The sequence below is a fragment of the Silene latifolia genome, unplaced genomic scaffold (assembly GCF_048544455.1).
Source record: "Silene latifolia isolate original U9 population unplaced genomic scaffold, ASM4854445v1 scaffold_329, whole genome shotgun sequence".
In the NCBI taxonomy this organism is placed as follows: domain Eukaryota; kingdom Viridiplantae; phylum Streptophyta; class Magnoliopsida; order Caryophyllales; family Caryophyllaceae; genus Silene; species Silene latifolia.
In genome coordinates, this window is record NW_027413261.1 from 13,898 (window position 1) to 27,721 (window position 13,824).

The 13,824-nt window shown below is 40.9% G+C and overlaps 3 protein-coding genes across 6 annotated transcripts; all 3 read left to right on the forward strand.

Annotated features, from left to right (window-relative positions):
• The first annotated feature begins 6,770 nt into the window (after window positions 1–6,770).
• On the forward strand, window positions 6,771–7,995 carry LOC141639296 (uncharacterized). Its single transcript, XM_074448457.1, has 2 exons — window positions 6,771–7,719; window positions 7,976–7,995. The coding sequence occupies exons 1-2, from the start codon at window positions 6,771–6,773 to the stop codon at window positions 7,993–7,995; spliced, it is 969 nt and encodes a 322-aa protein (XP_074304558.1).
• A 491-nt stretch (window positions 7,996–8,486) lies between these two features.
• On the forward strand, window positions 8,487–10,986 carry LOC141639292 (large ribosomal subunit protein uL13w). The gene is made up of 4 exons (XM_074448450.1): window positions 8,487–8,844; window positions 9,653–9,769; window positions 9,873–9,960; window positions 10,647–10,986. Exons 1-4 carry the CDS (start codon window positions 8,573–8,575, stop codon window positions 10,788–10,790), a joined length of 621 nt encoding a protein of 206 aa, XP_074304551.1. The 5' UTR covers window positions 8,487–8,572; the 3' UTR covers window positions 10,791–10,986.
• Window positions 10,987–11,333: 347 nt separating this feature from the next.
• LOC141639293 (uncharacterized) lies at window positions 11,334–12,686 on the forward strand. Of its 4 annotated transcripts, none has more exons than XM_074448454.1 (3): window positions 11,334–11,668; window positions 11,796–12,208; window positions 12,308–12,686. In XM_074448454.1, the coding sequence occupies exons 2-3, from the start codon at window positions 11,840–11,842 to the stop codon at window positions 12,488–12,490; spliced, it is 552 nt and encodes a 183-aa protein (XP_074304555.1). In that variant the 5' UTR covers window positions 11,334–11,668; window positions 11,796–11,839; the 3' UTR covers window positions 12,491–12,686. The 4 variants fall into 4 exon arrangements, with proteins under 4 accessions (XP_074304555.1, XP_074304553.1, XP_074304554.1 ...); XM_074448452.1 differs by having other exon boundaries at window positions 11,338–11,591; XM_074448453.1 differs by having other exon boundaries at window positions 11,338–11,575.
• The last annotated feature ends 1,138 nt before the right edge of the window (window positions 12,687–13,824 follow it).

Genomic DNA, 13,824 nt, shown 5'->3' on the forward strand with positions numbered 1-13,824 from the left:
AGTGTTAAGAGAATTAAGTAATTAGTTGAAATATATTTTAATGAAAATATTTTTATAGCATAAAGTTAATGAGTTTCAATTTATATATTTTTTTTAATTTTTTTTTGTTACGAAAGTAATAACAACGATTTCTAGTTTTTGCTTTATACAGAATATGGGTCAACTCATTATCTAAAAATAGGATTAATAAAAGATTTAGCAATTTATAATTTTAAATCAATTTTATTTTGTTTTAATTAAAATATCATATTTTAGAGTTTAGTGAAAATAATATAATTTGATGAAAAGATTAATTTTAATGAAAATATAATAGATGAATTAAATTGTAATTATTAGCTTCCTTATTTAGTGACTGAACATAGTTATCATTACTTTCCTTTTTTGAGAATATGCTTTTTGGCGAGAAAATAATAAAAATTACCTGTAGGCACGAAAAATTTATTATTGTGCCGAATAAATAAAATGAATTAATTATTTTTGAGTTAATACCAAATTTTAACTTAATTTAATTAATTTGTCCCGATTAAATGAAATATGGGCCGATTCGGATTACAAAAGGAGTTGTTCGGATCACTAAACCCAGAAAGAATCAAACTTGGGCCAAGGTTACTTATAAACCCACAAATGGGCCTGTGACCATCAAAGTCCAACAAGGGGATTTGAAACTCTATAAATAGAGCTCTCCTCATTCATTCAAAGGGTTGAAAATTCATAATTGCAAAGGAGCTAGAGAGAACAAGGTACAAAATTCCTACAAATCCTCTCTGTCAAAATCATTGCAAGCAGTCAACAAGCACATCAAATCGTGCCGTCTGCGCTGAAGATTCAATCACAAATTCAAACCTTCAAGAGAGATTCAAGTCATCGCGACCTTCTCAAGAAATCAAATCTACTTCGCGTGTGGAGCAATTAAATTTGTCTACACGCGCACCCCTCACGTGTACCCCGTACACGTACCCCTTACGGCATATTAGAATCAGATGATACATTAGAGATTGTACACATACTTTTGATATTTATTAATAAAATTTAATTGTTTCCTTGTTTTGTATTACACTTATCGCAATACAAAATTTGCTGTTACAAATTTTGGTGAACCCGACGTGAAAATCTCAACCTCTCATCTCTACTGCTGTTTTATTCAAGTCTACCAAAACAAGAAGATGTCTACCAAGCAAAGCACCTCCTCCAGTCCATCCAAGAAGACCTACGCAGATATCCTGCAGGGTACCCCCATTGTCGTTACCTCCTCCCGCTACGCGATCGGTTGGCATCTCCACAAGAGGAATGGCGAAGAAGGCTGCTTTGTCAATGCTTCTTTGCGCAATCAACGCTCCGCACACGTCCCAACTAGGCCGCGCAAGTTCTCTCGTCGCCTCCATAGCCGCGCTTTGCTACGGCGCTCTCGGCCGCCTCTTCTCCTTCACGCGAAGAGACTAGAAGTGTTAAGGTTGACAAGAAGGCTTCTCCTTGCAAACCCAAAGCATCGCCAAAGAAGAAAGAAACCTCAACTCCTAACGTTGCTTCAGTCATGGTGATAAGTGGCGATACTCTTGAGGATCGAATGCAGAAAATGAATGATCTCCTTGAAAAGATGATGAAGGAGAATGAAGAAAAGAACAAGAAAATTGATGAGCTCCAAAAAGAGGTGGTGGCACTTCGTGACAGGAAGGCCGAGAGCGAGCATGGTGACACCGATAGGGATGTTAATAGCGATAGAGAAGTTGGCGAGGATAGGGAAAATCCAAAGAATGAGATCAGCAACTTCACTGAAGAGAAGCTGCAGGAGTTAATAGCCAAGACGATCAACTGTCACTTGGATGATAGCTCGACAAGTAGTGGACGCTACATCAAGCCTTACACTAAGAGGATTGACAGTCTGCGCATGCCATCTGGCTATCAGCCTCCAAAATTTCAACAGTTCGACGGGAAGGGGAACCCAAAGCAACACATCGCCCACTTCGTCGAGACATGCAACAATGCTCGAACAGAAGATGATCGTTTGGTGAAGCGATTCGTTCGTTCGCTCAAAGGGATCGCGTTCGACGGGTACACAGATCTCGGACTCGAGTCAATTTGACACTGGGGTCACATGGAAGATGAATTCCTCAACAGATTCTACAACACCGGATGTGTCGTCGCAAGATGAGCGAATTGACAAAGACAACTCAATGGCAAGATGAGCCTGTCGTCGATTACATCAACAGGTGGCGTGCGCTGAGTCTGGAATGCAAGGATCGCTTAAGTGAAGCGTCAGCAGTTGAAATGTGCGTCAACGGGATGAAATGGGATATTCTTTACATCCTGAAAGGGATCATGCCAAAGAGCTTCCAAGACCTGGCTACCCGCGCCCATGACATGGAGATCACAATCAAAGAACATGGTAGTGCTCGACCAAGTTCTTCTAAGGTGCCAAGTGAAAAGAAGGAGTTCAAGAAAACTGATAAGAACTCCAAATCGTCAACAAATGAAACAATGGTCGTCGAAACCAGCAGTGCACCTGTGAAAATATCGTCAAAGCCTAAGTATGAAAAGAAGAAAGAGTCATTCTCTTACAACTACCAACGAGACAAGCCTACATTGAAAGAGTTGCAGGCTAAGAAATACCCATTCCAGCATTTCGACTTTGTCGGAATGTTCGATGACCTCTTAGAGAAGAAGGTTATACAATTGCCAGAGTCGAAGCGCCCTGAGCAAGCAAACAAGACAAACGATCCCAATTCATCGTCGTTATCACAGTGGTGAGTCACCCTATTGAAAAGTGTATAACACTCAAGGAGAAGATCATGCTGCTCTCCAAGGAAGGGAAGATCATTCTTGACTTGGATGACACAATAACTACAAATCAAACTACTTTCGTAGTCTTGGAGCAACTTTGACGAGCCAATTATACGGCAAGGACAGTGTGTGTATATGTTGCAGTTCGGGAGTTTTGAGCCTGTGGCATTACGGATCTAAGGGTCATTGTCGTCACTACCTCCAATGTCATTGGAAGAAATACTACCTCCTCAGGATAAGAACAAGGAAAAGAAGCATGAAGATGACGATGAGGGTTGGACTTTGGTTACGCGCAAGAAATCAAAGAAACAAACAAGGCAGACAGCGCAACCTGTTCACCGTCGAAGAAAACAATCAAAGAAGACGAAACCTCGCAAGACAAAGGGAAAGAAAAAGTCCAAAATAGTTGTCAAACCACATGTCTTGCCAATTGATTTGCTGGAGCAAGAACCACTAAGTCCCGTCACCTTAAAAGAATTCTTCCCACAAGACTTCTTAAACAAGGTTACCGTGTGCACCGTCTCAGCTACGGAAGGTGGTGATGATAAAAAGAAGATAGAGGAAGGAGGCCCAGATGATGCGGTATTGCCACAACAGTTGCATTCTGAAAAGGAGAACGAAATAGTGGCTGCTCTCGATGCCCTTCCTACAAATATGGGGTGGAAGCAAATCTTTCATCTACCTAAAGAGAAGCGTCAGCTGATAATTCAAGGACTTGAAAAGCCGAATCAGACGCGGGCAAGATGAAAGAAAAATCGAGCCTCCCGAGCAATCAATGGATGTGTGTCCCGCAATGCGGCCTTGAGTTTTTGGGGATGAGGATTTACTTCTTGGATCCAAGCCTCACAACATGCCACTTTATGTGTCTGGGTACATCCGGGGGCAAAAGGTCAAGCGCATCTTAATAGATGGAGGATCAAGAGTCAATCTCATGCCAAAAGCAACCATGAACGAATTAGGGATCACAATGGACGAACTCTCCAGTAGTCGAACAATGATTCATGGTTTCAACTTGAATGGGGAGCGCGCAGTTGGCATGATCCGCGTGAACCTTACCATGGGTGATCTTTCTTCCGACACATTGTTCCATGTCATGAATGGCAAGACATCGTTCAAACTATTGCTAGGACGACCTTGGAAACACGAAAACGGAGTTGTCGCCTCAACCCTCCATCAATGCTTGAAATATTATCGTGGTGGTGAAAGGAAGATAGACGGAGACGCCAAACCCTTCTCTAAGGTCGACTCTTTCTTCGCTGATGCAAAATTCTTTGAAGAGAATGGTACTTCCAGTGAGTTCATGCCAACCACCATCTCTTCAACAGGAAAAGGAGGTAAGCGGGAAAAGAACATCATCAAAGAAGATGAAGCTGCAAGTCCTGCTAAAGAAAATGATGTTAAGAAAGAGGTAGACAAGGCCAGCAAAACAACTACTCCTGTTGCGTCACCCAAGAAGCAAGAGACGACGCAGAAAACTACACCACCAGTACTACGCTACATCCCGAAGTCTCGCCGCAAAGATGGGGAGAGTCCTTTTGCAGAGTGTTTAACACCAAAGATAGAGCCTAAGGATAAAAAGTCAAGTCTGGTGTTCAAGCAGGAATGGGTGGCCAAAGTCGTTACACCTCTACCAAGTTCATCTCAAACGAAGATTGTTAGACCTCCTCCGAATGGTTTCGTCTGTTCATCCAGTCAATCATCAAGTGAGGAAAACAAGGGGATATTTGATTCCAATGCTTACAAGCTACTGGCGAAGGCTGGATATGACTTTACAAATCCGACTCCTCTCGGCAAAGTTATAGAAGTTGAGCCGTACGGTCTTAACAAAGCACAACATGAAGTATTCAAGCAAGATGGGAGCTTCATGGTAACCAGGGCCGGGCTCGGATATGAGTCTCCTGCGCCTGTAAAGATTGGTGCTCGTAGAAAAGGGGCTACTGCCTCTTCTCAGCACATCACAGTAGAAGAGGTCGAAGAAAATGAAGAAGGAGAGGAAAAGATGCATCCATCTTCAGTCTTCGATCGAATAAGTCCACCTGCAGAGAAGTGTCGCCCTTCTATATTCACAAGGTTAGGGAGACCAAGTGCTTCAACCAAACACATTTATGTATTTGCTAGGCTTGGCAATCAAGGAGAAAGTAAAGTCAAAGTGTCAACACCTTCGTTGCGCATAAACAAGAAGGGCGCAATACATGAACGTTTGGGCGGTCCATAAAAAACAGTCTTCAGTCGACTAGGGTCTCCCAAGAAGAATAGTGGCAAGGGTCGTCCTCTCTCAACTTCTGCAACACAAAATGAAGAAGAAGTAAGAGTAAGCGATGACTTGAGAAGCGCAATACTATCTCGCATGAAGCGTATGCAAGTAGTGGATATCATCCAACATGAGCCACTCAAAGCAAGGAGGCGCGTACTAGTTCTTACTGGTCAGCAAAAGAATGCCGAAGAGCTTGTGCCTTCATCTTCACGTCCCTGTGATACAAAAAAGTCAAGTGACTTAGAAATTACAACGTCGTCATATCACATCATAGTAGAAGAGATACCTGACGAGAACGAAGAAGTTGAGGCGGACGAGGCCCCTGAAACACTTGAAGACGGGGGGCAATCGACTGTAGATGAACTCAAGGAACTCAACTTGGGAACTATTGAAGATCCTCGGCCCATTTATGTCAGTGCTCTGCTGACTAAGGAAGAAGAAGAGGAGTACTACAAGTTGTTGGTCGAGTACAAGGATGTCTTCGCTTGGAGCTATAAGGAGATGCCCGGACTCAGCCCAAAAATTGCAGTTCATCGTCTAGCAATCAAGAAAGGCACCAGTCCCAAAAAGCAACCTCAACGTCGTTTCAGGCCGGAGCTTGTACCTGAAATTGAAAAGGAAGTCAACAAACTCATTGAAGCAGGTTTTATTCGAGAAGTCAAATATTCTACCTGGATAGCAAACATTGTCCCAGTCAGAAAGAAGAATGGACAATTGCGCATATGTGTCGACTTCAGAGACCTTAATGATGCATGCCCGAAGGATGACTACCCTTTGCCAGTCACAAAGTTGATGATTGACGCAACCACTGGTCATGAAGCCCTCTCATTCATGGATTGTACTGCTGGTTACAATTAAATACATATGGCACCTGAAGATCATGAAGCAACAGGTTTTCGAACCCCAAAAGGGATCTTCTGCTACACGGTCATGCCGTTTTGATTAAAGAACGCTGGCGCTACGTACCAACGCGCAATGCAAAAGATCTTTGATGATATGCTGCATAAAATAATAGAGTGTTATGTTGATGACGTGGTTGTCAAATCAAAGAAAAGAGAAGACCATATCAAAGACCTTCGAACCGTCTTTGAAAGACTTAGAAAATGTCAACTCAAGATGAATCCACTCAAGTGTGCGTTCGGTGTCACATCTGGGAAGTTCTTGGGGTTTCTGGTTAGGCATAGAGGCATTGAAATTGACCAAATAAAAATTAAAGCCATCAACGAAATGTCGGAACCAAAGACGTTAAAAGAGTTGCGCGGATTGCAAGGACGTTTGGAATACATTCGAAGGTTCATATCTAACCTAGCAGGACGTTGCCAACCATTCAGCCATCTCATGAAAAAGGATGCTCCATTCCAATGGGATGAAAAATGCAAAAATGCTTTTGATAGCATCAAGAAGTACTTGGCAAAGTGCACCAAAGGTCTTTGGGGCACCAATTCCAGGAAAGTCACTTGTCCTCTACATCGCAGCACAAGAACGCTCACTGGGGGCAATGTGTGCTTAAGAAATTGAAGACCGTAAGGAGAGAGCACTCTATTACTTGAGTCGTACCTTTGTTGGAGCTGAGTTGAATTACTTGCTCATAGAGAAGATATGTCTTTCTTTGGTGTTCGCCATCCAGAAGTTGAGGCACTACATGCAGGCGCATACCATACACGTGGTCTCAAAAGCTGATCCAATCAAGTACTAACTCTCAAGACCAGTCTTGTCTGGAAGACTTGCGAAATGGGCAATGTTACTTAAGCAGTATGACTTGGTGTTCGTGCCTCAAAAGGCTGTCAAAGGTCAAGCTATCGCCGACTTCTTTGCTGATCATCCAGTGCCAGCAGAGTGGGAAATTTCAGATGACCTCCCAGGAGAAGAACTTTTCTATGTGGACGTCCTACCTCCATGGCAAATGTACTTTGACGGTGCTGCAAGGAAGGACGGAGCTGGAGCCGAAGTTGTATTCGTAACTCCACAAAATCATCTCATGCCATACTCCTTTACGCTCACTCAGTTGTGCTCAAATAATATGGCAGAATACCAAGCTCTCATACTCGGCCTCCAAATGGCGATCGAAATAGGTGTTAGAGATATGGACATCTACGGCGACTCGAAGCTGGTGGTCAACCAAGTCCTTGGTGAATATGAAGTAAAAAAGGAAGACTTGATTCCCTACCATCAACGGGCATTACAACTGTTGAATCAACTTGAGGACATCCATGTTGGTCATGTGCCAAGGAGTGCCAATAAGTTGGCTGACGCGCTTGCTAATCTTGCAGCCACTTTGGCACTGGGGGCAGAAGAGTCTATGCAAGTCCCAGTCTGCAATCGTTGGGTAGTATCATTGCTTGAGGGAGAAAAAAATGTAGATATAACCAACATGATATGCGTCTACACAGTTGATGAAGATGATTGGCGTCAACCTATCATTGATTTCTTGGACCACCAAAAACTACCCGATGATCCCAGACACAAGGTAGAAATACGTCGACGTGCTCCAAAGTTCATTCACTATAAATGGACACTATACAGACGTTCTTTCTCAGGCCAATGGTTGAGGTGTCTAAGCAAGGACGAAGCTACTGAAGCAATGCATGAAGCTCATTCTGGCATTTGTGGTGCTCATCAATCTGGGCCTAAACTTCATGATCGTGTAAAGAGAATGGGGTGTTACTGGCCAACCATGGTGCAAGATTGTATGGACTTTGCGAAAAAATGTGAACCCTGTCAAATCTACTTCGCGTGTAGAGCAATTAAATTTGTCTACACGCGCACCCCTCACGTGTACCCCGTACACGTACCCCTTACGGCATATTAGAATCAGAGGATACATTAGAGATTGTACACATACTTTTGATATTTATTAATAAAATTTAATTGTTTCCTTGTTTTGTATTTCAGTTATCGTTATACAAAATTTGCTGTTACATTACCTATTCATTTAGTATATAGGGGATGTCGACGATGAATAGTAGCTCCCGACTCCCGTAATTTGGCCGTTTCGATACACTCAGGCCTCGTTTGGTTGCCATACGGGAATTAATATCCCATGATTTTACAAAACACGTGAATTGGCCAATTCATGTGAATTGCCCAAAACTCGTTTGGTTGTCATCCTGGAATTAAATTGACACAGGAGTTTCCAATTACCTAGGGGATGCTAGGTAATTAAACTCTTCCATTATGGTGGAGTTGGGAATTCATGGAAAAAAGAAAATCCCATAATTTGGGGTAACCAAACATCCCACATTTTTCCAAATCATGAAATTTTCCAATTCACCAATTTTTATGAGGGCAACCAAACGAGACCTCACAAGTCACAACTCACAAGTCAAAACACATGAATATGAAACCCAAAGCCCAATCTCAAACAAAAGCGCCCAGCATAACACAAAACACAAAAACAAGCCCACACACTCCCAACATCACAGCTCTTCACATTTCTCCCACATATATATCAACTCAACACTTCCCAAACCCTAACCCTTTATTTACACTCCCCCATCAAACACACACACCCCGCCGCAACTAAACCCTAAATCCCAAAAAATGGTGTCTGGATCAGGAGTAATGGCGAAGCGCGTGGTCGTCGACGCCCGCCACCACATGCTCGGCCGTCTTGCCTCCATCGTAGCCAAGGAGCTTCTCTCAGGACAGCGCGTGGTGGTTGTACGTTGCGAGGAGATTGCGCTTTCCGGCGGATTAGTCCGTCAGAAGATGAAGTACCTCCGCTTTCTACGTAAGCGTATGAATACTAAGCCGTCTCATGGTCCTATTCATTTCCGTGCTCCTTCTAAGATTTTTTGGCGTACTGTTCGTGGGTATATTTCTGCCTCTCATTTCTCTCTTACGCTTGTTTTTAAACCATTTCGTTCCGTCTCGATCATTTGTTTACCTTTGATTAAAATATGCCCGCTAAACATTTTGTTGGGACTGGATTTGTATCAGCTGTTTGTATGAATTTGGTTATATTTGTTATTCCCCCGTCCCGTTCATTTGTTGGCCTTTTATATTCTTAATGTTTTTAATTTGAGGGTTTTTGGACGATTGTGGTGAATTTGAGGGTTTTTGGATGACTTGATTGGCAATGGATTTTGTTGTACTTTTGGAAATTAGTCATTTACTTGATTGAATGCATTAAATCAGATTTGTGAAATGTATGTAGGTCTGTTGGCTGCAATGAGATCAATTACTAGTACCTTTAAATAAATCAAGGTTTACTGGGTTAATGTTGTTATAGTCTTGTTTTAAAATCATTTAATCCCGTCTCAATCGGTTAATTGTTACACGGGAATTGATGCTCAAAATAAGTTGAAAATTGAGGATAATGGTTTAAGAAGTCTTTGTAATCATTCAGTTACATTTAGGGGTATGTACTCTTATCGGCAGTGGGTAACTTGTTATGATCCGCTTTATGGGAGAAGTGTATAACCGTTAGTCTCAATATTCAAGTTCTGTTTCCTTTCCACCTCAGTCATTCGTTTTCTTATTTTGTGATATGAGTATTTGTTTTTGATAATGAGTGTGACTGCAAAATGATTATAGAGTCTGGTGATTGTTTCATTAAGTTGTGTTTTCTATTATTGTTGCCTTGATTTTAAGGGTTTAAAAGTGTTTGCTTCACTGCAGAATGATCCCCCATAAGACCAAGAGAGGAGCCGCTGCATTGGCTAGGTTGAAGGTGTACGAGGGTGTCCCCCCACCGTATGACAAAATCAAGAGGATGGTTGTCCCTGATGCTCTAAAGTGAGAACCTTCTAAAAATTGTAGCTCTACTCCTTTGTTGTTTAAATGACTAATGTGAGCAGTCTCGAAGCTTGGTTTCCTGATATATGATGGATTACTGCAGGGTGTTGAGGTTGCAGAAGGGTCACAAGTATTGCTTGCTTGGCCGTCTTTCCAAGGAAGTCGGATGGAACCACTATGACACTATCAGGGTATGGTTCTTGCCTTTTAGTTCTTATTGCCTGAGTTTACAACACCGCTTTTTTTTTTCCATGCTATTTATTTGTTGCTTAGCTAAATGAAATTTGTTAATTTAATTGTCCTATTTTTAAAATACAGTCTTTTGATTTGTCAGCGGCTTTATTTGACCATCACACCTTCTTTGTGTGATGCTGCTTATTATTGTTGGGTTTTGATTTGTGAACTTCGTCATCTTTGTTGTGGTACTCTTTTGTTAAACCCCTTTGTCGCGTTCTTGACATTTTAGCTTGTTAATGTTGTTCATTACAACAAGAAAGTCTCATGTTAGAATCATAGATTAATTGTGGACTCTGTTTTCGCTAGAATTGCGGACAATATTGAATTGACTGTAATTTAAGTGTTAGTTTTCACTAATTGGCGGTTTTTACTATGTGACTGAGAGTGGACTTCCCCTAACATATTTACTTATAATGTTAGCTAGTTCCTGCTCATGGGAAGTAGTAAATGTAGGTTTAATGTTTGAATCTTAACGCCTGAAATTTCTTAGACCCTATCGCATACATATTCTGAACATACCAAATTACAAACACACCTCTTGGTGTTGGATTTCATTTCATATACGACTCAGCTCAGTCAGTTATATTAACTTGTGAGGGGTTTTTGCTTGTTGGACACTGACCAAATTTTGCACAAGCAGGAGTTGGAAGAGAAGAGAAAGGAGAGGTCTAAGGTTGCATACGAAAGGAAGAAGCAGATTACTAGATTGAGGGTCAAGGCAGAAAAGATTGCAGAAGAGAAACTTGGAGCTCAGTTAGACATTCTAGCCCCTGTCAAATACTGAGTTCACTTGGAGAATGCTTATTTGCAGTTTTGACGAGAATAGAATGTACCAGGGTTTTTGGCCTTTTGACTATCTACCTTATCAGATGGAATATGTTTTTCTTTGTTGTACTTTGTTAATGCATTTTCTAGATGAATATTTACACCTTGTTTTCCATTTTCACTCTTACATTTTAGTCTAAATTAAGCTTCGTACACCTCCTTGGTCCTTGCCGATGTAGGTATTCAACGGTTTGATTTGCACGTATGCTCCAAGCCTCCAACTACTTTTTTTCCTACGGTAAGGGGGGTGTTAAAAGGTCGTCTTATTGTGGGTTTAAATCAAAAACATATAATGTGAAACAGGTGTTGTTTTGTTGCGAGGAATTGAGGATTATTGATTTGAGTATTGTCATCGATTTTTTACTCAAACGGGTAGGCAAGGGCAAATGTTAATGCAACTGAGAGGTATTAATGTATGATCTATCAAGCTCACAAAAATAAAATGTAACAAAATTAAGCGAGAATTTGTACGCATATTAACAGATTCATTATACTAAAGTTGATGCCACTCACTCACTTTTCATTCAGAATTGTAAGAATAGGATGCTTTAAAACGTGAACAAATAAATTTGTAGAATTCAGAATATATGTTAAAGAGCTGATACCCAGATAAGAAAGAATATATTTATCACTTTATCAATGTTTTATTGTTACTACTTGCACTTATTTTGTCGCAAGTATAAATAAGCAGCTTGTCTTCTCGCTAATTCATCAGCTCATGTTGTGTAGCGCAAACTGCAACAGGTAATTTTATTTCAAGGTAATCTCAGGTACGTCACAAAACTTATTGCAAATAGTTGCTTGAGTCAGAAATCAGAGACGAATATCATCAAATAGGTTTGTTCTAAGCCTTGTTACCAAATACATATGCGTTACTTTTACTATACTCGATCTTATATGAACTTCTCCAATCCGTAATAGAATCCAGTTACTGTCAATCTTATCGCTGCCGCCTCTCTCGCAGGAAAGCAATTAGTAACTGCAACAGATAATATTAACAAGTCAAGTATGGCCCAAATACTGGCAGCACGACCATATACCGAGCCAACTGAGGATCCAAATGCAATAATGGCGGGGCTGAAAGATGAACTTAAGAAGAGGAAAGCAGCGTCAGGAAACAAGTTTGAGGGAGAAGGGAAGGTGGTTAGTTATATAGGCATATTAGGGAATAGAATACGCAATGTTGATTTGGAGCGCTTTGACCATCATGAATGGTCGGGGCTTCCAATGGAGACCTACCCTAAGGTTATCCCTAGCGGAGTTAATGTTTATGTGCAACACCAAGGGACTCTTCATCAAGGTGTCAAGGGTGGTTTTGCATTTATCGATGCTTCTGCTCGCATGTGGCTTGTCGCTTTTGACTACCAAAAAAATAAGGTATTCATTCTTAGTTGCTGATGACTGCTTAGATTGGTTTGGTAATAAGGTAAATTAACATTGAATTAACTCATTCACACGATTTTGTTTAATATGTAGGTCTATGTGGAAGCAGGATCTTCCAAGCCTATCAACTGGGAAGATGTCAGGGGTAAACTGGACGCGGCACCTTCAAACATAGCGGATCACAAGGACCCAATTCGTGGCGCTTGGGTGTCGGCTATGATTAGTGATTCCTCCTTGCTTGCGTTTTTCCTGGTCGACCCTTCCATAGGCAACTAGGTGCGTCCAGGCACACTGCCAATAATGCCCCTGCTTGATGTGAAACTCGCTTGTTTTGATATGAACTCTGTGTAATAAAAGTTACGAGTACTTGGTTACATCTATAACAATGCTGCGTAGATGATCAAGTACTCGTATTTGTAATTCATGTACTCTATTAAAACAATAAACAATATGCATCATAGTATCAGTTTCACATGTCATCTTCACAATTGAAAATGCATTCGAAGGTATATACTGTAACTTTCATATTCAGGCAGAATTAAGATAAGGAATATATGATGAGCAATTTTGAGCATGACTTACAAGGCATGGAGTTCTTGTCAATTGTAATGGAGGTCATGTGGAGAATTTTCTAAGCTCGAGCAGCATCCGTTCCCTAGAGAAAGAGGACTTGGATTAATAAAACAATTTATGTTTAAGCTGATAAAAAAGGCATACTGTAAGAGGGCTTCGGGTCGCAAAATCACAACTAAGGTTTGGCCAAGTTGCTACAGAAAAAAAAAAAAAAAAAAAAAAGAATCAGAGTAGAAACCTCAAACATCTATATATGTTACTAGAATTTGATCAGAACTTGATCAGAACTACGGAGCTGTACTTGAAAATTCTCAAACTTTTGGTTTAAAATGAAGGGTCCAAAAATATTATCAGCAGTTTAGGCAAAGAAAAGCTCAAGGTGCCTTGGATGAGTGTTTGAGTCTTTTATAGCATTACTGACAATAGACAGCTCTCTCGCTGATAATCTGCAGAGGAGAGGTATGTCGATGTTAACAGATGCAACGCCTTTGCGGCAAGACTGCTGAAACGATCCCACGTCTTTGCTTTGTCTGGGTCGTATCAGAAACGGTTTGAAGTGCAATTATAAAATGGCAGGCTATGGCTGCTCCTGACAGTGTTCCTGCAATCGTCAGATGGTTCTCTCTTTCTGTAATAGTGGACCTCATCAATTATGAACTATAGAGTGAATGAAATGCTAGAATCCTTCAAGATGCTAAATGAAGGTTAGTACAATCTGACTACGATGTCTGTCGATGCGCAACTGAAATGACCTGAAACAAAAATAGGTCTCATACAAATGACAGTAATCTTATTTGCACAAGTTATAAATCATCTACCAGTAAGATGTAAATGCAATTAGTCGAAAGCAGGGGAGTTGATCTTTCAATCCCAAAAGAATGCAAATGAATATATTCATCTTCTTTAAATGTTGTATTTGTGTAAATGAATATATTCATCACGCATCTAACTTTTTCATGCTAGTGACATTATTTTTCTCCATCGAAGAATAAAATTGTACGAGTGTGCTGAATTTTTGTTCAGTATAGTTCGCCACA